Source organism: Ochlerotatus camptorhynchus, unplaced genomic scaffold, assembly GCF_037179485.1.
Source record: "Ochlerotatus camptorhynchus isolate MF236.1 unplaced genomic scaffold, CSIRO-AGI_Acam_v1.1 ptg000077l, whole genome shotgun sequence".
NCBI lineage: Eukaryota > Metazoa > Arthropoda > Insecta > Diptera > Culicidae > Ochlerotatus > Ochlerotatus camptorhynchus.
In genome coordinates, this window is record NW_027040567.1 from 9,354,575 (window position 1) to 9,377,599 (window position 23,025).

At 44.2% G+C, this 23,025-nt stretch overlaps 1 protein-coding gene across 2 annotated transcripts in view; it reads left to right on the forward strand.

The window, feature by feature from the left end:
• LRP1 (LDL receptor protein 1) overlaps window positions 1-23,025 on the forward strand; it is a 529,790-nt gene that overhangs the window by 478,053 nt on the left and 28,712 nt on the right. For both annotated transcript variants that reach the window (XM_065217494.1, XM_065217495.1), the window contains 7 exons: window positions 4,640-4,750; window positions 16,389-16,898; window positions 16,958-18,107; window positions 18,982-19,971; window positions 20,033-20,305; window positions 20,422-22,461; window positions 22,526-22,733. In XM_065217494.1, the coding sequence (XP_065073566.1) occupies window positions 4,640-4,750; window positions 16,389-16,898; window positions 16,958-18,107; window positions 18,982-19,971; window positions 20,033-20,305; window positions 20,422-22,461; window positions 22,526-22,733 (5,282 nt within the window). The remainder of the gene's footprint in view (window positions 1-4,639; window positions 4,751-16,388; window positions 16,899-16,957; window positions 18,108-18,981; window positions 19,972-20,032; window positions 20,306-20,421; window positions 22,462-22,525; window positions 22,734-23,025) is intronic.

Sequence of the window (23,025 nt, forward strand, 5' to 3'; positions counted from 1 at the left end):
GACAAGGATCTGACCCTAGAACTTGTCAAGCGGAAACTCCTGGATGAAACCACGAAACGGCAAGGCTCCGGGACGGATTCGGCGATGAAGGTTGGACAGGGCAGCAGGAAGAAGAAAACGCTGGTCTGCCACTATTGCAAAAAGGCAGGCCACATGCAGAGGGAGTGTCGACAATTCATCCGGGACAACGAGAAGGAAACGAAGCCAGGAGAGCAGGGAAAGCCTTCACCGAAAAACGATGGAAATTTCGTATCGTTCGCGTTTCTGGCCGGAAGACGCGAGGATGAAAATGGAAATGAAGACAAGCCTTGGATTGTGGACTCGGGCGCGAGCAGTCATACCGTCGCAAGCCGTGATTTTTTCTCAGAGCTGCACGAAAGCGACGTGAAACACGTTACACTTGCTGACGGGAAGCGAGCAATCGTCAAAGGAGAAGGTCCCGGAATGATCCAGTGCTACGATGACAAGGGTAAGCAAACCGAGATGAAGCTAAGCAAGGCGCTGTATACATCCACGCTGGCGATGAATCTTTTGTCTGTTCCGCCGCTAGCGTAAAAACTGTTATTTTCGACATCAACGGTTGCCGGGTGATTGGTTGATCAATCGAGTCAATCCATAGAAAGCGACGGCGATATCAATAAACCACCAACTGAACTGAGACGATCCACGAGAGTCACTAGGGGAATCCTGCAGAAACTTTACTGAGAGGTCACCGGCGTCACCAGTACTACTACCGATGAACCCAGGAGTTATACCGATGCAATCCAATGTCCAGATGCAGAAGCGTTGCATTTCGCAATGAAGGAGGAGCTACAGTCGTTACTGGACAATCAAACATGGGAAGTAGTACCACTGCCCCCTGGAAGGAAGGCCGTTGGGTGTAAGTGGACCTTCAAGAAAAAGCTCGATGAAATTGGCAACACAATGCAATTCAAGGCCAGGTTGGTCGCATAATGATTCACACAAAAATATGGGACGGATTACGACGAGGTATTCGCTCCCGTTGCTCGGCAAACTACTCTTCGTACCATCTTGACCATTGCCAGTCGGGATAACATGCTGGTGCAGCACATGGATATAATGGACTGTTTATTTGTATGCCGAGCTAGATGAAGAAATATTTACGAGTCTGGAACCGGAAGATCGACAGCGTTCAAGCTTGGTAGGTAGTTTGCTGTACGTCGGCGTCAACACGCGGCTAGATATCTGCCTTGCAACTTCATTGCCGGGCAGAAAGGTGTCCAAACCAACAAACCACTGAGATATCTCAAGGCAACCAAGGACTTTTCCCTACATCTGGGATCCGGAAATGAATGCTTGGAATGTTTTGTCGACGCAGACTGGGCTGGAGATGAAGGAGGCCGAAAAACCAACTCTGGTTTCCTGATCAAATTCGGTGGAGGGCTGGTAAGTTGGGGCACCCACAAGCAGTCTTGCGATGCACTTTCTTCAACAGAAGCCGAGTTTGTGGCCTTGGCTCAGGGATGCCAGGGGCTGTTATTGATGCGAAAGCTGATGAAGGATATCAACAGGAACCAGCATATCCAATCGTTGTGTGTGAGGACAACCAATCCTGCATCAAGATGGTCGATTCCGATCGAAGCATGCGTTTACCAGAGATCTACGTCTACAAGGGATTATCTATTTGCGGTATCTGCCAACCGCTCAGATGGAAGCCGATGACTAAGCCATTGGACCAGGTGAAGCTCTTATTTGCGGCTTACAACAAATCTCCTGATTTAGATATTTGGGTAAGAATATAGTATCCGTGGTCCATGAGTTTCAGCTACATCAGCTGCAATTTTTTCCAAATCCGTTTGAATCTAGACAGATTTTTAGCTGGAATACGTCTCTTAGAGTAGTCCTGCTTGCAATATTTTCTCGTTCAAGGAACTCCAGCACTCTCTGCGCGTAGTGTGCCGATGCCAAGTCTTGCCAAAATAAAACATTGCTGGTGTAATGATGCTTACGAATGAAAGGAATCAACCGCTTCTTCAGACATTCGTTTAGATAAATATCTGCATTTATAGTAAAGAACAAATTGAGCTCCTGATTTGGCACGAACAGCTTGTTTCTTTACATACTTTGGCACGACCTGTTTTGTTCTTGTCTTGATGTGCAATTTGTGTTTTTTTTTTTATATCACTATGCGTTGACTTTGGAATTTGCATTTTCGAAGCTAACTGGCGGACAGAAACATCGCGTTGCTTCGTAAATACTTTTTCTAAGGCACTCACGATATTAAGCCTTGATACGGATACTGGACGGCCTGAGAGTTTAAGGAAATCAGCTGTACCAGTTTCGGAATACCTTTTTAGAACATCTTAAATAGTGCTGGATGGAACTCCTTCCACTTTGGAGTGACGATACGTGGTGGTCTTGCAACAATTAGCAATATTTTTGAAAAACTTGACAATGCGGTTCACACGCGCTTCTCTTTCACTACGTCTCATTGTTATGAAAACTGACGTTTGTACACACATAAATTATTCTGAATACTACAAACAAAAACCTACTCAATGGTATGTTACACGATAAATCTAGCCGAAGTATTCGATACAAAATATGGTGCACAAAGTATTCCGGTTACTTTCCGGCAGTGATGGAAAAGTTCGCGAAAACTCACTATGACTCGTGAACTTTTCCCTTGGTGAACTTCGTGAAATATCGCGAACTTTTCCAACACTGCTTTCCGGACATGGTTTATTCGAAAAGCAATACTACTGCAACACCCGACTAGGATTTAAGGCTTCGTTTGACGACAAACACGACCAGTCGAGGGGTAGAGAAAGCTGGAAGCCAATCAAATGTTACGCTACGCTATGCTAGTGTATTGCAATCAAATGAAAGTTGAAACCAGCAATCACTTTCCTGCACCAGTTTCCCTTCTCTGCAGCTTCTACATCTGGATTCATCACTAGACAATTTTTCTTCGTTACAATTGATTTCCTATGTGAGGTTAATGTCTTTACATACAAATAAAAAATCGTTTCAAACATTCTATTCTTCTTCATCTGCCCACCAATAAATGCCACCGGTTCTTGAAAAAGAATTTTCAATTGTACAGAATCTATATTGAAACGTTGCAAGGAGATTCATTCCACGGATGAGTAGTCATGGATACTTCGATACAAATATTGCTGTGCCAACATCGATGGAACCAACAAAGTACAGGACAAGGATACCTGTAAAGAGAAAATTCTTGTCGATTGCAAGAAGCTTTCGGCTGCTCTGGATACGCATCAAAGGAATGCAGCAAATACCTACGATGGTTACTTGGATAGTCTCTATAGTTGTACCACAATAGGAGAACAGGTGGGATGATACCTACCTGTAAAATAGTAGAGAAGAAATGGGAAATGGGAACAAAATTGCCAAATGGATCGCAATGCTCGACATGTACGACAATGGATTTTCGTTAGAATTTGTTGACATAGCAGAGAGTGGAATTGATTGCATTGCATTCGGTAGGAGTTGTGGATGGATATGGACGACCATCCCGGTAGGTAGCAAACAGGTGTCGGATGAAACGGAATATTGCTTGTTTTTGTTTGAAATGGTTTTACCTTTCACTGTTTGCTCATTGACTTTTTCCGAAAGGATTCAATAATGGGTTGGCAGATTAATCCAGGCAAGTCATCTTATAGCTTTAGATATTCGATTCCGACAATGGATTGCTTTGCTTTGAGTTTAAGTTGTTTGAATTCAAGAAATGATGACGAAAAAACTTAAAACATAACCTCACCTTTCACTAATTAATTACCACCTGAACAATTTTTCGACGTAACAAATTTCCACAACATAAACCCAAGATTAATTTACCGGTAGTTCACACCTGGAACCAATCTAAAAAAAACACATTAATTTAGTTGGTCCTCTCAAGTTTCACAACTTCCCCAAAGCTGTCAGACCTTTTCCTTTGCATCATTCCAAAATTTGAAATTTGAAGCTGTTTCAACATCCAGATAGATCCAAGCAAGTTATAGTTCCATATGCTAAACCTAGGTGTGAGGCCGAGCGTGTGTGTGAAAAGGTGTTATCAGGGCTGATTAGAATAATAAATTTCAATTAATTTATAGCTTCTATCATAAAAATTAATCGACTTCACGCTCCATCACTCCCATCGTCAACTAGGCTGGGTGGAGGATACGGACAATTTACGATCTAAAAACTTCTTCTTCTTCTTTCAAATGGGAAGTAGATGCCTTTTCCGCCCACTCACATCCCCTTCCTTCCGAACCAGGACAGCCGATCTAATTCCGGCAGACGTGCTCACGTTAGCGGAACAGATAGCGGCGAACGTTCTTTTTTTTTAGTTCAGGACGAGGGCAGTCCGAAGGCAGCACACGTGCAATGTGCGAACATGCGGGCGAGTGAAGAAAAGCCATTAAGCCGATTAATTAAAAACTTTACAGCTTAAGTACCATTTGCTCTCGTTACGCTAGTCTTGCAAATGGCTTCCAGTAATAGATTCGAGAAGTTTACACTGCCAATTTTTCAGACTCCATAAATTTAGCATCAAATGTGACTATCAACTTCGCCCTCCTGCTACTCAAATCGATGAAAAACGATTCTGTAGTACCTTGTAGTACCGTAGTAATTTGGCTAATTGTTTCCATTTTCTCTGTATCGTTTTCAGTCACCTGCCCGAGATCGCACTTTACCTGCGGGGATGGAAAATGTATACCCCAGCACTGGAAATGTGATACCTACGCCGACTGTACGGACGGATCGGACGAAATCGATTGTGGTTAGTATTCGCTTCCTTTGTTTATTAATGGACGTCATTATTTTATCGTTTTCTTTCGCACCGCGATGTTTCGAATCAGCGGACAACTAAGACCTTGTTTTATATTAATGAGTGATATAATTCCGTCGGATGTTTCGGAAACAGGTACATAGCACTCTCTTTGACATTCTTTTTCGTGTTTTTCAACATTTTCTTCCATAATGTGCGGTTCTTCTTGGCGTTTTGCTTTGTTCTGAACTTGGTGTTCTTTGAAGCACTTTTACAGTTATTAATTGAGCGTTTTCTATGCCAACTAATCTAACCTAATACAAACGCAGCCAGCACGAGAAAGCATCCTGGAAAATGGTTAGGTTAGATGAGGTCTAATCATTTTTCTTGTTTAATTGATGCTTACAGCATATCTGAGATATGATATAAACATCAATACGGCCAGGCCTACTGCGTTGTATTTACCGCAAAGATGAGTCTTGGAAATGAATGGGAACATTTCTTGAATCTACAGGGGTGGAAGGATGCGTGGACATACCATACCAAACAAGCAAATAAGAGCTCCGAGTTACTATGTGTAATTGTGTATAATGTGAATCATAAAATAATGCAATGAAAGGATCTTACCGAATTTTTCCTATGTTGGTAATGATTCTTTTGCGCTTAAAAGTTTCGTTGGATGCATCCACTCCTTGTTTATCATGGGGTTTGGGATGCAGTTCCTCGTCATTGCTCGTGGTTATGTTTAGTGATGTGATGGAGATCATTACTTTCACTAGAAACTACTACTCCTGGCTGGTCCGCCAGCCTTGCGTCGAGGTTGGAATTGCCTCCTCGCTCGAATCCTTCGTTGTGAGTGGTTCGATAGATACGCGCCCATTTTGGCTTGCAGGCAGCAGCACTTTGCAGGAGAAAATTTGCACGTTCGATTTTAACCTACTTCCACTGGATATCACCGTTACCTCCTGCTTCCGGAAGAAAAACCCCGGTTCGTTCAATCGCGGTAATCTTAAAAACTCTTTGGATCCTTTTTTCAAATAACCAAACACAGCACTAAAAACACACGCGAAATTATTGAAAAAGTTTTCAGGTGTCCAAAATGCACCAGCTAATGCACTTATTGCACTGAATTTCCAATAAACATCTCGGAAAATAAAGCAGCAGCAAATTCAAAACACGTCAGTTTCAATGCACGGCCTACCTCGATCAATTCTCAAGAGATTTTTTGCAGTGCGAATATTTTGAATTAATATTAACTTCAAGTTTAAGTCACGCAAAGATACTGCAAAAGTAGACTATCAAAGACTTCCCAAGTAACCAACAAGCCTGCTAATTACCCTTTTTAGCAATATAAGGCTGATGTACGACTGATATAAAGTTCGGAAACCCTATATTTACCTTATATCGCAAAAAGGGCGATTATCGGGTAGTTAGCGGGCTTGGGCTTGGTGGTTACTTGGGCTTTCAAACATTTAAAAAAATCTTCACAATCTACTAATATCTTCGCATGACTGACAACAGGTTGGTACAGACAAGGGATGGCTTTTGTAAATTACATATTGACTATTTTCATAAGTTAGTATATTTTAAATAGAATATTGAAAATTGTAATTAAGGTCTGGAACGCGCAAAAATTGGTCAACTTCAAATTGGTATATTTCTGTCCTGAACTGCTGCATTTGGAAGTTGAGTGTATATACAATGGTTGCTATGATGAGTCTTCACCGTTTGCTCTCCAGTTTTCAAAATGACGTCCAAGCAGTGTGTCAAAATTTTCCTCGCGCAGCAAGAGAATCCAACGTTCTCACACGCCAAGTTGGCAAATTTGCTGGATGTGGCCAAATCGACTGTGACAAACGTTTTAAAAGTGTTCGGGGAGCGTCTGTCGACCGCCAGGAAGCCTGAAGGCGGCGGTAATCGTAATCCGGACGTGGCAGCGACGATGAAGAAGGTTGCGGTGAAATATAAGCGGAATCCTAACCTCTCCACCCGGGACGTCACTGGCAAGCTCAATGTCTCCCATACTATTGTGCAGCGGGCCAAGAAACGAGCCGGGTTGTCGACGTTTAAGAAGGTGAAGGTGGCGAACCGAGATTACAACCAAAACACGTCGGCAAAGTAGCGGTCCTGAAAGCTGTACACGAATCTGCTCACAAAGTTCGACTGTGTCGTCATGGACGACGAAACTTATGTGAAGGCGGATTTCAAGCAGCTTCCGGGACAGGAGTTTTATACCGCATCAGGAAAAAGGAAGGTGGCTGAAATTTTCAAAACCATCAAACTATCGAAGTTCCCGAAAAAATATCTCGCCTGGCAGGCAATATACACGTGTGGTCTAAAAAGCGGCATTTTTATTACTACGGGAACCATCAAGAGATCTACGTCCAGGAGTGCCTGGAAAAGCGGATGTTACCATTCCAAAAGCAACATAATAGGCCGGACTTGGCGAGCTGCCACTATGGGAAAAAAGCAATCGAGTGGTACGATGCGAACAACGTGGTTGTGGTACCCAAAGACCACAACCCTCCCAACAGCCCAGAACTCCACCCTATCAAACGGAATCTAAAAAAAAAATATAAATCCATGGAAAATGAGCAGCAGTTTAAATCTAGCTGGCGTTCGGCGGCGAATAAGGTTGATGAGACCACTGTGCAAAATTTAATGGAAGGGTCAACATGACAGTTACGTTCATGAATGGAAAGTGTGTTTTCAAAAAAATAAAAATAAAGGTTCAACCAAGGGGTATGTCACTCAGCACATTGTGCTGGAATTATATTCTACACAGCTTGGGCACATCCATCGGCACATTTTCGGTTTTCCTTCGGCACAATCTCGTAGGCATAAGATTGTTGTAAAATACAAAAGGGTGCACTGCTGGAAAACTGTCATTGAAGTTGTTCAGAACATTACGTGCTGTTTGACTGTATGTTCAAGAACATCTTCTAATTGAATATACTAGAGGAACTCAGACCAGCAGTTCACTTATAGATCTAAATACGAAATGTCGGTTCTAGAGTGGACTCAAGAGGAAGAGGCAGTTAATCAGACCTCATTAGTACCCTTAGTTCAAATGCTGCAACTCACTAAAGAAGTCTATTCATTACCCTCTAAAGTCGGCCTCCAACAATGCTCCCCACCAGTTCCAACTCTTTTCGGCCGAAAGGCTAGGTACCTGGTCTGCCTTTGCGGGCATTATAAAACACTAAAACACAGGACTTTTATTACTCTATGGATCACAAAACACCAAAATTTCTCACACCCGCCACTTCCCGCGTCATCCTTAATCCAATTTATCCTTGCGATTTCAAACCAAAACATTCAAGGTGTTAGAAATACCGGGTTGCCGGGATGGGTATTTTACAAACAATAGCAGCTTGCTCTATGACCGGCACAATCGGCATACTTGCGGCACACTGACAAAAAAGATGACCCAAAATTGGTGTGCGGAGTGACCTACCCCTTGGGTTCAACGTTTAATTTTCTTTATAACTATAATAAAAAAAAGCATTCTTGACCGTGAGATTGTATCTAAAAAAATAAATGAATTAAGGGTATTATTCAAGTAGCAGCTGTCATCCACAACTGAAATTTTATATACCTGCTAATCTATCTGAATTCATCGTGCTTCTAAAGCACGTTGGATAGGATCATATTTTTCACTTTTAGGACCACAATTAAATTATGGACAGAAGTAAATAAATGAATTAGTTATGATTTTATTTAATGAAAATCCGGCCCAAAACATCTGAAAAATAACATAAAAATGTGATTGTGCCATCGGCGTGAAGGAATTCAGGAAAAAAAAATAGCATTGATTTCCCACCAGAAAAGCTTAAAACTCCAACGCACACATCTGGTCATATCTCAAAAACTATTTGTCCAAATCATTTGCCCTTAGAAACACATCAAGTGAAGAGTTTTACAACGTTTGGTGAAAATTTGAGCCCAAAATAATAAGAAATAAAAAAATCCCGCCCATGGTGAAAATAGGCCATTTTTTTGACATTTTGTATACCTGACGGTAATCAGCCTGTTTACTGTTGTTACTATAACAAAAACAAAATGTGGTTACACCTATAAGAATCTACATTAAGAAACCTTCAAATTGACGTTCTAAGATCACGAATAGCTTATTTGGTTGTAGAGTAATCTCTTCTGGAAGTAGAAATTTTTAAAAATCTCGAAAACCCAGGGTTGTAGCCGAAAGGGATCTAGGCACTTCAGAGCAAAATAAAAAAGGGCGTTTGTTCAAAATGCCAAAATAAGCGTTTTGGCAAAGTTTGCCTCAAATAGGTGACATCGACCACAGGTGGTGTGCCCACTTGAGCTGGAATGACCCATATGGATTTGTAACATTGAAAATATCATCCTTCCTATCTACACACTAAGATTTTGTTTTCGCGTTCGGTAATTTTTTACCGAAATCCGAACAGCTGAACGTTCGGTAAAACTGTGATCTTCAATTTTAAAGTCCATTGAATTAAAAATTAATTTCAAAACATGTTCAACCTTGCTTAAACGATCAAATCTTGTCATTTTAGTGGAGATTTAGTTTCAAAGTAACTGAAAAGAAATTGATTTGAATTGTATAAATTTTACCGCTTTTTCAGCTGTTCAGATTTCGGTCAAAATGACCGAATTGGGCGATAATTTCTAAGTGTGTAAGTATTACAAAAAAGAGATTTTCAAGTCGTAAGTTATCGCTGGAATTACAGAAGGGCTGGTTCTGGTATTTAATTCTTAATAATGGGATTTATAGCACTCAAGCTGTTTTTTTTAGACTTCATACGTGAAATGTAACCAATTTTCAGAGTTGTGAGGAATTCCTATACTAATATCAACATGAAGTTTTAGTGCGAAAATTTATTCGCTATTAAAAGTTCTGAAGATGATAGCTTAATAGTTCCGCTAGAGTATGGTAGTGTGAAATATGAAGTTGAAAATCAGCGAAGGACCATTAATGCAACAATCCTAATCAAACGCACACTTCTTTACCTAGCTCATACATTGATAGATGAGGGGGATTGAGGAAAGTCCTCAAATCCACAAGCAAAAGAGTGCGCGTTTGACTTGCTCATATACTGTCGACGGCTGTGGAATACTTCTAGCGACGTTTATCACCTGAAAGCATTTCCACTACGTTGGTCATGACGAGAGAATCAAAACAATAGCTGGGTTAAGAAGAATTGCATTATAACACACCATCGCCTGGAAATGCTTTCAGCAACGTGGGGCTCTTTTGGTAGTGATACATGTCGCTGGAACTATTACACAGTCGCAGACAGTACAGTCAGGGTAACGGGGGTGCGAATAAGGAACCGCGAATAAGAATACCCATAGCTTATGGGATTTTCACTAATAGTGGCTGTGGTGGATTATCTCATTTGCTTCAATATATAAAGCTATACTGTCTTCGACAAATTTGTTGTACTGGGTTGAACCAACAAGCCTGTGCCATTCGATTCAGGTTTAATTGGGAACTACGCTGCTAGAGGTGCTTCACTTTCATATTACTTCAAACGTGCGGAATTTGGGTCCAACATAGAATATCTTTTGATCCTGGCCATGTATAAAGTTGTTGTCTATAGCAAAGTTGTGCAGGTGACCAAGCTCTTTCGGATGGTGTTCATATTAGTTTAGAGCTCTCACACTACATGGCGCTAGTGTGCACATGAACTTCCTGTTCCTATTCTATCTCTCGAAAGCCTGTCCATATAGGATGTTGCTGCGCAATGTGAGTATTTCCGGAACAAAGGACCGTGTAGAGGCCGGATAACAATGCAAGACCCCATTTTGGATCCCAATGTGGCGGCTATCTGTTTTAGAAATACTATTCAATACCCTACAATATGGGTATTTTCCGAACGGGGACGACGTAAAGTGGTCGAAAATTTAGCTTGGACACCATTTTGGAATCCAAGGTGGCCGCCATCAGTTTTCTAAAAAAAACTATCAAATTTTCACTGGGTCGTCGTGCGGCATTCTTACGACGTGCCCAGCCCACCGTAGTCGCCCAATTTTTGCAATGTGGACGATGGATGGTTCTCCCAGCAGCTGGTGCAATTCGTGGTTCATTCGCCTCCTCCACGTTCCGTCATCCATCTGCACTCCACCGTAGATGGTACGCAACACCTTCCGTTCGAAAACACCAAGGGCGCGTTGGTCCTCCACGAGCATAGTCCAGGTCTCGTGGCCGTAGAGGACCACCGGTCTAATCAGCGTCTTGTAGATATTCAACTTCGTGCGGTGGCGAATTTTATTCGACCGAAGCGTATTCCAGAGTCCAAAGTAGGCACGATTCCTTGCCATAATGCGTCTTTGAATTTCTCTGCTGGTATCATTTTCGGCGGTCACCAGTGAGCCCAAATACACGAACTCATCGACCACCTCGATTTCGTCACCGTCAATCTGAACTCGGGGTGGGAGGCTAACATTGTCTTCCAAAGAACCTCTTCTTTTCATGTAATTTGTCTTTGATGCGTTGATGGCAAGTCCAATCCGCCTAGCTTCAGCCTTCAGTCTGATGAACGTTTCCGCCATCGTCTCAAATTTCCGTGCCATGATGTCAATGTCATCGGCGAAGCCAAGAAGCTGGACGGACTACCCTGCTCTTCTTATCACACCTTCTAACGCGATGTTGAATAGCAGACACGAAAGTCCATCACCTTGCCGTAACCCCCTTCGAGAAGGGACTCGAGAGTGTCCCCGATACTCGAACGACGCACATCACTCGATCCATCGTCGCCTTGACCAATTGCGTCAGTTTATCCGGAAATCCGTACTCGTGCATAATTTGCCATAGTTGATCTCGATCGATTGTGTTGTATGCGGATTTGAAATCGATGAACAAATGATGTGTGGGCACGTTGTTTTCGCGGCATTTCTGCAGAACTTGCCGAATCGCGAAAATGTGGTCCGTGGTAGCGCGGGCACCCATTAATCCTGCCTGGTATTGCCCCACGAACTCTCTTGCAAACAGTGACAGGCAGCGGCATAGAATTTGGGAGGGTACCTTGTAGGCGGCGCTCAGCAGTGTGATCGCGCGATAGTTGCAGCAATCCAACTTGTCGCATACGACATCTTCCATCCACTCCTCCGGTAATATCTCCTCCTCCCAAATCTTGGCAATTACACAGTGCAGCGCTCTAGCCAGTGCTTCACCACCGTATTTTAATAGCTCACTTGATAGTTGATCTACACCAGTTGCTTTGTTGTTCTTCAGCCGACCGATCTCCTCCTCAACTTCTTGAAGATCAGGGGCCGGTTGCCTGTCGTCTTTTGCGCGTGCTCCAAGGTCTGTTGCCGTGCCACCTTCGTTTTCTGCTGCTTCACCGTTGAGGTGCGCGTCATAGTACTGCTTCCACCTCTCAATCACCTCACACTCGTTCGTGAGAAGGTTACCGTCCAAGTCCTTGCACATATCGGCTTGCGGCACGTAGCCTTTGCGCGAACTATTTAGCTTCTCATAGAACTTCCGTGTGTCGTTTACGCGGTACAGATTTTCCATCGCCTTGCGATCTCGGTCTTCCTGCTGACGCTTCTTCCTTAGGAAAACCGAGTTTTGTCTGTTCCGCGCTTGTCTGTATCGCTCCACATTCAATCTCGTGCGGTGTTGCAGCATTCTCGCCCGTGCTGCATTCTTCTCCTCTACTAACAGTTTGCATTCGCCGTCAAAACAGTCATTTCTTCGGTCTGGGATCGCAGTACCTACCTATGGCGGAACGGATGTCCTTCCAGCCATCTTCAAGAGAAGCTGCGCCAAGCTGCTGCGCGTAGTCCTGGGCAACTCCGGCGTCCCGTAGTTGCTCAATGTTGGGTCGCGGCGTTCGACTTCGACGTGTGTTATGCACCGTCGAGAGTTTTGAGCGCATGCATACTGCAACTAGGTAGTGGTCCGAATCAGGGCTTCACAATATCAGCTTCAATCGACCAAATCGATGCGACGAAGAGACTGCTGGCTTTCTTTTTCTGTTAAAGTCGAACAGCTTCGCAGCATTCTAGAACCTCAGTCGGCGTGCACAAACAAATGTTCAATCGCTTGTCTCTCTTTCTCCCGTCGCTCCATTGGTCTTCCTTTCAAGCTTCGTCGAAATGGATGAGCGAAAGAGCGCTCGACTTTGATAGTTTTCTCTTTCATGAAACACATCAACAGAGGTTTCATGACGTATATGACGGAAAATGAAATAACACATTTAAAGCATTTCTCACGTCAAAACACTTGAAGATTACACGTCATATTTCTAATTTATCTTCCATCCATATATTTATCTAAAAAAAATGATCGAAAACGGGACATAACGCATTTTAAACAAATTGAAAGAGCGGCGATAGAGTGTTCGTGAAAGGGGATTGAAAGCCATAATGAAGTTCGTTTAACTAGAAAATCGACGTTATTTACATTGAAAGCGATGAGCAAAGCAACGACGAGAAGTTCCACAGCCAGCCTTTCCTTCCAAGCGTCCTTCTTTTTTATTTTCGTTTCTTGCTGATAGTCTAGCTAGGCGTTATAGAAATGAAGCGTCGAACACGTATGTATGAGAGAAACAAAACACGAGTTCATTTTAGAGCTTCGAAATTGTAGAGCCCTGGTCCGAATCATAGATTTTAGAAAAACTGTAAAATATTCAACAATTTGGGTATTTTCGGAACGAGGACGACTGTAGATGTCTAAATTCGATGTCCGCCGCCATTTTGAAATCCCAGATGTGGCCATCGGTTTTATAAATGCTGTCAATTAGCCAATAATATGGGTACCTTCGGAACAAGGACGTTGTGTAGATGCCAAAATTCGATGTACGCTGCCATTTTGAAATCCCAGATGGTAGCCATCGGTTTTATAAAAACTGTCAAATACGGTACAATATGGATATTTTTGAAACAGAGAGGTCTAAAATCAATGTTGGACACTATTTCGGAATCTAAGATGGTGGCCATCGGTTTAAGAAATGCTGTAAAATTCCCTACAATATGGGTATTTCCGGAACGAAGACGACGGGTAGATGTCAAAACCCGATTTCCGCCGCCATTTTGGATTAAAATTTGGCGACCATCGGTTTTCTAAAAAATCACTTCACAGAAATATTAACATTCATTGATTTTTCAAAAACAAGAAGAAGACACAACCGCAGTTTACACAATTCCAAACACTGACACAAAAACATATTATTAAATTAATTGTAGGCTCCGAACTTTTATAAAATCCCGATCTAGTCTAAATAAATTCTTCTGAGACACGTTCTGGCACAGGTTCGGGCATATTTGACATTAATGTGTAATCACAACCGGATCAATTATATCTGATTGTTAAACCTCATTGTCTGACCTTTCAAGAGAGGTTCTGCGGATATCAAAAAACTCTCATGGTTCTGAATATCAAGCATTTTACCATGAAATATATTTCGAAAGTTTGAGAGCAGGGTTGCTTCCACTCACTTGCTATAAAAAATGTTTTTTTTTCGGAATTATAAAAACGTTAGATGTTATTATGATAATTGGTACTTATAAGTTAAAAGGGGAGATTGCAAAGTATGTATGTATTTGACACATGAAACCTGTCAATTTCGATTTAGAGTGCCATAATCAGTGAATTTATGATTCGTGAGCGTTCACTCAGAGTGAGCGCTCGCGAGTCGTAACATCGCTGATTGTGACTATCTGATAGCGAATTTGACAGATTTATGTGTCAAACACTTGCCTTTCAACCTCTTCCTGTATCCAACAAGTACAAAATATAATTTTAACATGTAATGATTCCAAAATTCCGAAAATCATTTTTTTATAGCAAGTGAGTGGAAGCAAGTCTGTTTGAGAGTAACAAATATTGTTTATTGCCCGTTTCAGGGCAAAATGAACTGTTTTCCGCTGACCCGCTAGATGGCTTGGTTGACAGCTGCGAACGTGTTGATTATAGCTGGATCGCTCAAGGATCGCTATGAAAACTTGCCTAATTTAACTAGATTGCAGGATGAATTTTCGGTAAGGTTTGTACTCGAAAAAAATGCACCATTTTTATCCGGGTGTAACCTTTTTATCCGTGGGTAAAAATTGATGAAAATTTGGGTAGAACTAGTTTGGAGTGAATTGTTTACATGTGCAAAATTTCATAACAATCGGTTCAGGGGTTATTGAGATGTCATCGAAACAAGAAGAAAATCGCCGGAGAATTTTGCGCGCCGTCATGGAAAATCCGACTGCGACCATGAGATGGATCGGAAGACAACTGGGAATCACCCATACAACTGTGTCTCGGGTCGTTTAAGGAGTCCCAGACGACCGAGCGGCGGGCTGGAAGTGGAAGAAAATCGAAGACAGCTGACCCTGTGAAGGCCCGGAAGGTGTTGGATTATTTCAAGCGTAATCCGAACCTTTCGATTCGCGACGCGGCTCTGAAGGCAAAGTGTTCCGCCTGGTTCGTTCAGCAAATCATGAAACGGGTTGGGCTTCGTGTATTCAAGGTCCGGAAGGCACCGATGGGGCGTGATCAACAAAACACGGCGGCCAAATCCCGCGCAAGGAAGCTGTATCGAGAGTGGTTAACGAAACCGATGTGAGTGGTTATGGATGACGAAACCTACATCAAGGCAGACGCAAAGCAGATACCGGGGCTGGAGTTCTAAGTTGCCAAATCACGGTTTGATGTTCCGGAAGACATAAGGAAGAAGAAAGTGAACAAATTCGCCAAAAAATACTTGCTCTGGCAGGCCATATGCCAATGCAGTAAACTAAGTAAACCGTACATCACAATGGGTACCATCAACAGCGAAATTTACCACACCGAGTGCCTCCAGAAGCGTCTGTTGCCCTTCCTGCGGTTCCACGGAGGCGAGACATTAGTTTGGCCGGACCTGGCATCATGCCATTACGCGCGATCGACGTTGGATTGGTACAGAGACAATAACGTTGTTTTTGTACCAAAAACCGCCAACCCCCAAATTCACCAGAGATTCGTCTGGTGGAAAGATTTTGGGCCATAATGAAGGCCAAAGTTCGAAAATCGTCCAAGGTGTTTAAGAACGAGCTGGAGTTGAAGAAAGAATGGATGAAAGTGACCAAAAATGTCGGCTCCACCATTGCACAAAATGTAATGAGGGGTCTTGAGGGAAAGGTGCAGGCTTTCGGCGATGGAGAGGAAATCGAATAAAGTAATTATGCCGAAACATAATCCATATGTATTTGTTCATTCCCTGAAAAGTTTCAAGAAAATCCGACTTAAAATAAATTTTTGGCGATCACTTTTGTCTGGTGCATTTTTTTCTAGTACATGTCTTATATTTTTAGGCATGAAGTTGGAGAATTCTTGAAGTTTCGGAAACTTTCAGCACTCCAGGGAAGAACTCTCGAAGCAACAGAAACTCCAGGTCATTAACTCCCTGATCTTGCTACGTTGACTTGACTATCTGAGCCCCCCTATTAATGGTTCACTTTAATCTCCGAAATCGGAAACCTGTTCTTGAATATAGGAAAATTGGCTCCAATGTATATAATCGATATCATTAGAAATCGCCTGTTCTGGACAAAAAATGAATACTTTTGGTTTCTAGATTATTCAGGACTCTTAGACCGACATTTAAGACACAACCTACTTACGTTTTTCAATACCTCCTTGCATGCGGAACAATTATTCATGAACACATTTTCCTTCTTCTTTCAGGTAAAGCCCACACATGCAAGGAGGAGCAATTTCAGTGCAAACTGACCAACAAATGCATCCCGCGGAGTTGGACCTGCGACGGGGATGCCGACTGTGGAGTGGTGGAGCAGTTCCGTACCATCGACGTGTCGGACGAGGACGCGGAACTGTGCCGCAGCTCGAAGCACTGTCTTCCAACGCAAACCGTTTGCAGCAACGGCAAGTGTTTAGATATAGAGAAATTCTGCGACGGACTGTGGGACTGCTCGAACGACGAGCTGCGGTGTCCCAAGAACGACTCCTCGGAGTGCGATGCCCTGAAGTGTTCCTACGACTGCCGGCAAACGCCGAACGGTCCAAAGTGTTTTTGTGCCAAAGGAAGTCAACCGAATGGAAGTGTGTGCGAGGATTTTGACGAGTGCAAGATCGAGGGGATTTGCGATCAGACGTGTAAGAACCTTCCGGGATCATACAAGTGTACCTGCGCCAGTGGGTACGCCCGGATCGACAACAAGTGCCTGGCTATTAATAGTGAGTACTTGAATCTCTATAATCGTTGAATTTCGACTGAACCAAATGTTCTTTTACAGCTCCAAAGGAGGAACCAATGTCCCTTCTCTTTGCCACATCAGCTGATGTGCAGAAATTTCCTGTGATCAACGGTACCGTCACAACCAATGAAAGTTCACCTAGTATAAAATTGCCGTTCAATAATGTCCGAGCGTTGGAGATGTATCACCGCAATCGAACGATATGCCTGATTCGGTCAACACCGAACACCCGCTTCGAATGCTACAATGTGGACAATGTGACCCATACGTGGGAAATGCCACTGCCAGACCTGTTTCCCAACATCGATTCCGTCGATCAGGTCAGCATAGATTGGATCTCCGGAAACTGGTACTTTCTGGATGATCAACGAGAAATTATCTTCGTCTGTTCGGCCCAGATGCAACACTGCACGATTATCCTGGAAAATGATCTCATGAAGCCTCGGGGGATGGCTCTGGATCCTACCGTGGGGTTTCTCTTCTTCACCAAATGGGGTAAATCGTTGGCCAGTGTGGAGCGGTCCTTTCTCGACGGGAGTAACCGAACGTCGATCGTGCTGCAGAAGATCGTTTATCCCCATGGGGTGGCGTTGGACCTAGCCTTGCAGCATGCGTACTGGGTCGATACCTATTTGGATTCGATCGAACGGGTTGACTACGATGGAAGCAATCGGTGGTTTCTGAAGAAATCTGCCAATTTTATGATCAACCTTCAGTCCATTCATACGGTTAATGTTTTCGAGTCAACGATTTTTCTGGCCTCGTGGAAAAACCGATCCATAGTCGCGATCGACAAGTTCACACCGGACGCAAAGCTGGTCACCACGGACATTCCACGGGCATTTCACCTGCACGTGTTTCACCGGCAGAAGCAACCAGAAACGGCACACCCTTGCCGGCGACAGAATGGCGGTTGCGATCATCTGTGCATTCCGGTGTGGAAGAAGTCGGTGGCCATCGGGCTGTGCATGTGCTCACCGGGCTATCGGTTGAAGTCGAAAACGCAGTGCGTGCTAATCAAGCGGCCAACGTTTCTCATCTATGCCAAATCGAACCCCGGAATGATTCGTGGCATTCCCCTGGGTTTTAAGTCACAGGAAGCCATCGTACCGGTGTCGGATCTCGGACGGGACATCACATTCGACTATCACATCGAGGACCAGCTGATCTACTTTGCGCATCACGATAAGTGAGTATTCCCGGCAGACGGTTTTAACTGTGTGGCGTTTGTGAAGCCATTTTGGAGTTTTAAGGTAATGTTGGCATTTTTAGGACCGTTGATATCAACATAAAGCTGAAATCATAATTTGAAAAATTTTATAACAAATCAATTTGCTGCACATTTGCTCTTTAAAAATATGTTGTTGAAGTTTTGTTTTCATTGCCTTAGCGGAACTTCAACCGGAATACTCGTTTTGTTATCAACAGGAAAAATGTCCATCAAATTGAGTTTTCAGATTGCTCTCACTGATAACAGAATTAGTTTTTAATTTGATGTCACAGGAATCGCATATTTTTTAACCGTTCAAACGATCAAAATGACAGCAACCATTACCAGCTACATCAATTAAGTTTTCAATAGTTTTAAAGGTCTTCTTCAGCCTTTTTTAAGTGTTCGAATCTGGCCATTGTTGTGAAGTTTTCGGACACTAGCGGTCCTCTAGGTTGACGCTAGAAATCTTTTGGATTCACCCTAGCAGTTCGTGGAGGTTCTCCGAAAGTATTGTATCTGAATTTACCGTTTACGGCCTTTCAACTTGCATTTTAAGCCCTTTGTATCTACACCCAAGTCCTTCTGAATTTTTTTTCACAGTGAAATGAGCCAAAGATGTCCCTAAGCAAAATAAGTTGATTTCAAGTACGATACGGTACAATTGCGACACACCTCACTTCACTTCGGCACACCCCCCTTAAATCAGTCTTCTGACAGCCCCTTCGTAATTGAGCAGGATCCATGAATGATGGATGTAACTGTTTGCCTTCCTTGCTTTGTGCTCCACCCCCATAACTTCTCACAGAACGATTAATTGCAAAACAATAAACCTTTTCCTCATTCCTTCCAGAATCCAATCAAAATTCTCCATCGAGAGCCAAAAGCTGGACGGAAGCGGTCGGGAAAAGCTCTGGGAAGCGGAAGGTTCCTGCGACGGGCTGGCCTACGACTGGGTCGGCCATAATCTGTTCTACACCAACTCCGAACGGGGACGCATCACGGTCCTCAAGTTGGGTGCAAAGCCAATAGCTCACATTCTGCTCAACGATCTAGTCCGACCGCAGTCGATCGTGCTGGATCCGAAGAAGGGCATGATGTACTGGTCGTCGTGGGCTCCCAGAGATGGCAAAATCGAGTGGGCCTGGATGGATGGCAACCGGAGGGACACGCTCGCCGACGGACATGTTCGACCGATGATCTGGCCCAGCGGACTGGTGCTGGATCAGATCCAGAAGCGACTGTACTGGTGTGACTCCCGGACGGGGTTGATCGAGACTGTGACCTTGGATGGGCAGGACCGAAGACTGCTGTATGACGGGGAGGCGGGGAATCATTACCCGGTGGCGATCGGAGTGTACAAAGAGCAGATTTATTTTTCAGACAGCGTGAAGGGCAACATCGAGCGGTTCAATGTGAGCAATCCGAATTCGACCGACACGATCGCGGTAGTGAAACCGCGATTGTTCGGGCTGAAGATATTCGACAACCTTACGCAGTACAATGCCAACCATCAGCAGTTGTGCGACAATGGATGTCCGGGAATATGCATCAACACGCCAGTTCGTGCAGAATGCGTCTGTGAGGAGTCGTTTGTGCTTAACGAAAATCGTACCGAGTGCGTACAGTTGGCCACGGTTTTTAAAACTCCGAAGAAGTGCCCCAATGCGACGGATTTTCTGTGTAAAAACAGAGTCCAGTGCATCGATCAGAGGTTTACCTGCGATGACGATCGGGACTGTGATGATGGAAGTGACGAAGAGCAGACGCCGGATGGACCGTGCAATCCGAACTGCGATCTGGAGCACAACTTCAAGTGCGATGATCAAAGGTGCATCAATAGGTGAGTTAACGGATAGGTAATTTCCTGCTGTTCTAAAATCTGTAATGATCAAATTCAACAGGTCCCTGGTGTGCGACGGCACGGTGAACTGTATCGACGAAACGGACGAAGACTACGTGAACTGCTCGAACGTGACCTGCATCGACAACTTCTTCCAGTGCGAAACCAGTCGACGGTGCATTCCGAAAACTTGGGTCTGCGATCGTCATCCGGACTGTGGTCCGTACGATCTGTCCGATGAACCGGCGCACTGCCAAAAGTGTGAAGAGTTTGAATGCAAGAATGGAGTTTGCATCTCGTTCGAGCAGCTCTGCAATGGAGAGAACGATTGCGGGTAGGTCCAGCTATTCTTTAGCGATATCAGATTTATTTCAAGACATGTATATTTTCTTCCTGATTCTGGTGTAAAGTGAAGTAATCGAATATCTTACAACAGCGTTTCTATTTCAGTGACCACTCGGATGAGGTTCAGTGCGACATAGAGTGTAAAACGAATGAGTTCTACTGCAGTCCGTACGGGTGTATTGATCGGTCGCAGATGTGCGATCCCAAGTTGAACTGCTTGAATGCATACGGTGGTTGCGAACACACGATGAACGGCAGCAGTCTGAACGGGACGACTGTGGCTCCGGCTGGACCGGCCAAGACCGAAGATGAAGTGGCAGCTCAATGCAGGCAAGAGGTTCAACAGCTATGTGGCAGTGATCAAAAGTGTGTCGATAATTACAACAGGTTGTGTCAGAATGTGACTTTTTCGGTATACAACGAGACAACGGTTTGTCAGTATCCCAACAGAACCTGTCTGGCAACGAATACTTGTATCAATGTCGATCAACTCTGTGACGGAAGAATGGATTGTCCGGACAATATGGACGAGGGATTTCGTTGCAAGGATCAACTTTGTGATAAAGCCCCCAAGGAATGTTCCCATACTTGTCACAACGCACCGGAAGGCTTTGTGTGCTCCTGCCCGGAGCATCTATACCTACAGCCCAATCTGAAAGATTGTAAGGTAGACCATGCTTGCGAACATTGGGGCACATGTTCGCAGGTTTGTACCCCCGATGGAAAGCATTACAGATGCAGTTGCAAAGAAGGATACACTTTGACATTCGACAAGTTCACCTGCCGGAGCAATAATCCCGACGCGCCACACGTGATCTTTAGCAATCGACAGGAAATTCGTGGTGTAGATTTGAACACGCTGGCCGTGAAGAATTTCTACACATCACTGAGGAACACAATCGCGCTGGATTTTCTCTGGCGGAACGATTCGATTCAGGTCTTCTGGACGGACGTGATCGATGACAAGATCTTTCGAGGAACGCTAACCGGAGACTCGTTGAGCAACGTGGAAGCCGTCGTTCAGTCTGGGCTGTCTACGGCTGAAGGACTGGCGGTGGATTGGATCGGAATGAATTTGTACTGGATCGACAGCAACTTGGATCAGATCGAGGTTGCTAAGACCAACGGTAGCTACCGGAGAACTCTAGTTGCCGGGGACATGGTTAATCCTAGAGCGATCGCATTAGATCCCATGGAAGGACTACTCTTCTGGACGGATTGGGAAGAAGGTGCTCCCAGGCTGGAACGATGCACGATGGCGGGTGAAGACCGCACCACGATCAAGTATGTCGGTTTGGACGGGGGTTGGCCCAACGGAATAACCTTAGACTACGTCCTGAAACGAGTCTACTGGATCGATGCCCGCTCGGACTCGATCCACACGATAACCTACAACGGCAACAACCACCATCTGGTCATCAAAGATCAGGAGGTCCTGTCGCATCCTTTCAGCATAACACTGTTCGACAACTACGTCTACTGGACCGACTGGCGAACCAATTCGGTCATCCGTGCTAACAAATGGAACGGCACGGAGGTCACCGTCATACAACGAACTCAAAGTCAACCCTTTGGTATACAGATTCTTCATTCCAGCCGACAACCGAACGATCATTCCCACAATCCGTGTGGGCAGAATAACGGGGGATGCTCGCACCTGTGCCTTCTCAGCGTCAATCGGACTTTCCAGTGTGCCTGTCCGCATGTGATGCGACTGAACGGAAACAAGAAGCGTTGCATTCCCAACGAAGAGATCTTACTGTTTGTCATGTCCACCGAGATCCGAGGTGTGGATCTGCAGCAACCCAATCACTACACCATTCCGACCATCAGCCACCAGACGCAGGTGGTCCAGCCAGCAGTACTGGACTATGACATATCGGCAACTCGACTCTATTGGAACGATGTGCAGTTAAATGAAATCAAGTCGTCGGACTTGGCGACGGGACCCATCGAGACCATCCTGGATACGGACATTGCCAATTCGCTGGGTTTCGCGGTGGACTGGATTACGAAACTGCTGTTCGTCTCCACGGGAACGGAAAGCAACAGCCGAATTCTGGCGTGCAACATGAAGGGGGAGTTTATCACGGAGATCCTGACGGATCTGTCGCTGGTCAACTCGCTGGTTGTGAATCCCTCCAAGTGAGCTTGATTTTCTTTTGATTTTCTTAATAACTCAATCTAATCAGCTTTGCAACAATTTCAGGGGAATACTGTACTTTGCCACGACGAGCGAATCACCGAAGCTGTACGAGATGTACTCCAGCCGGATGGACGGTTCGGAGAAGCAGTTGATCAGCAATTCGACCTTCTATCCGATGGAAAGCTTGGTCCTGGATTTCGAAACGGAACGGCTGTACTACATCACCGTTAATATGGGAGAGATCTACTACTATGACATTGAAAGTGGCAAGGTAGGTTGGGTGAACAGTGTGCTTTTGTCCGAGGTCCTCCCAGTCCCAGTCAAATATCTGGGAAGTTTCACCAAATCTTAAAAAAAGTAAAGAAATACTGCAATAGAAGTTCAGTGAACATTCAGAGGCAATTCAAGACAAGCTCAAAGAACGACTGAAAAGATCTACTAAAACTTCTCACGAAAATGTCCTGCTCATTTTCTAGAATTTTCTCTAACTTAAAAACCATTTCTGAACTTTTCAAAACATCACCTGAAATCTCCCTGAACTCTCTACAATTCCTCAAACCCCC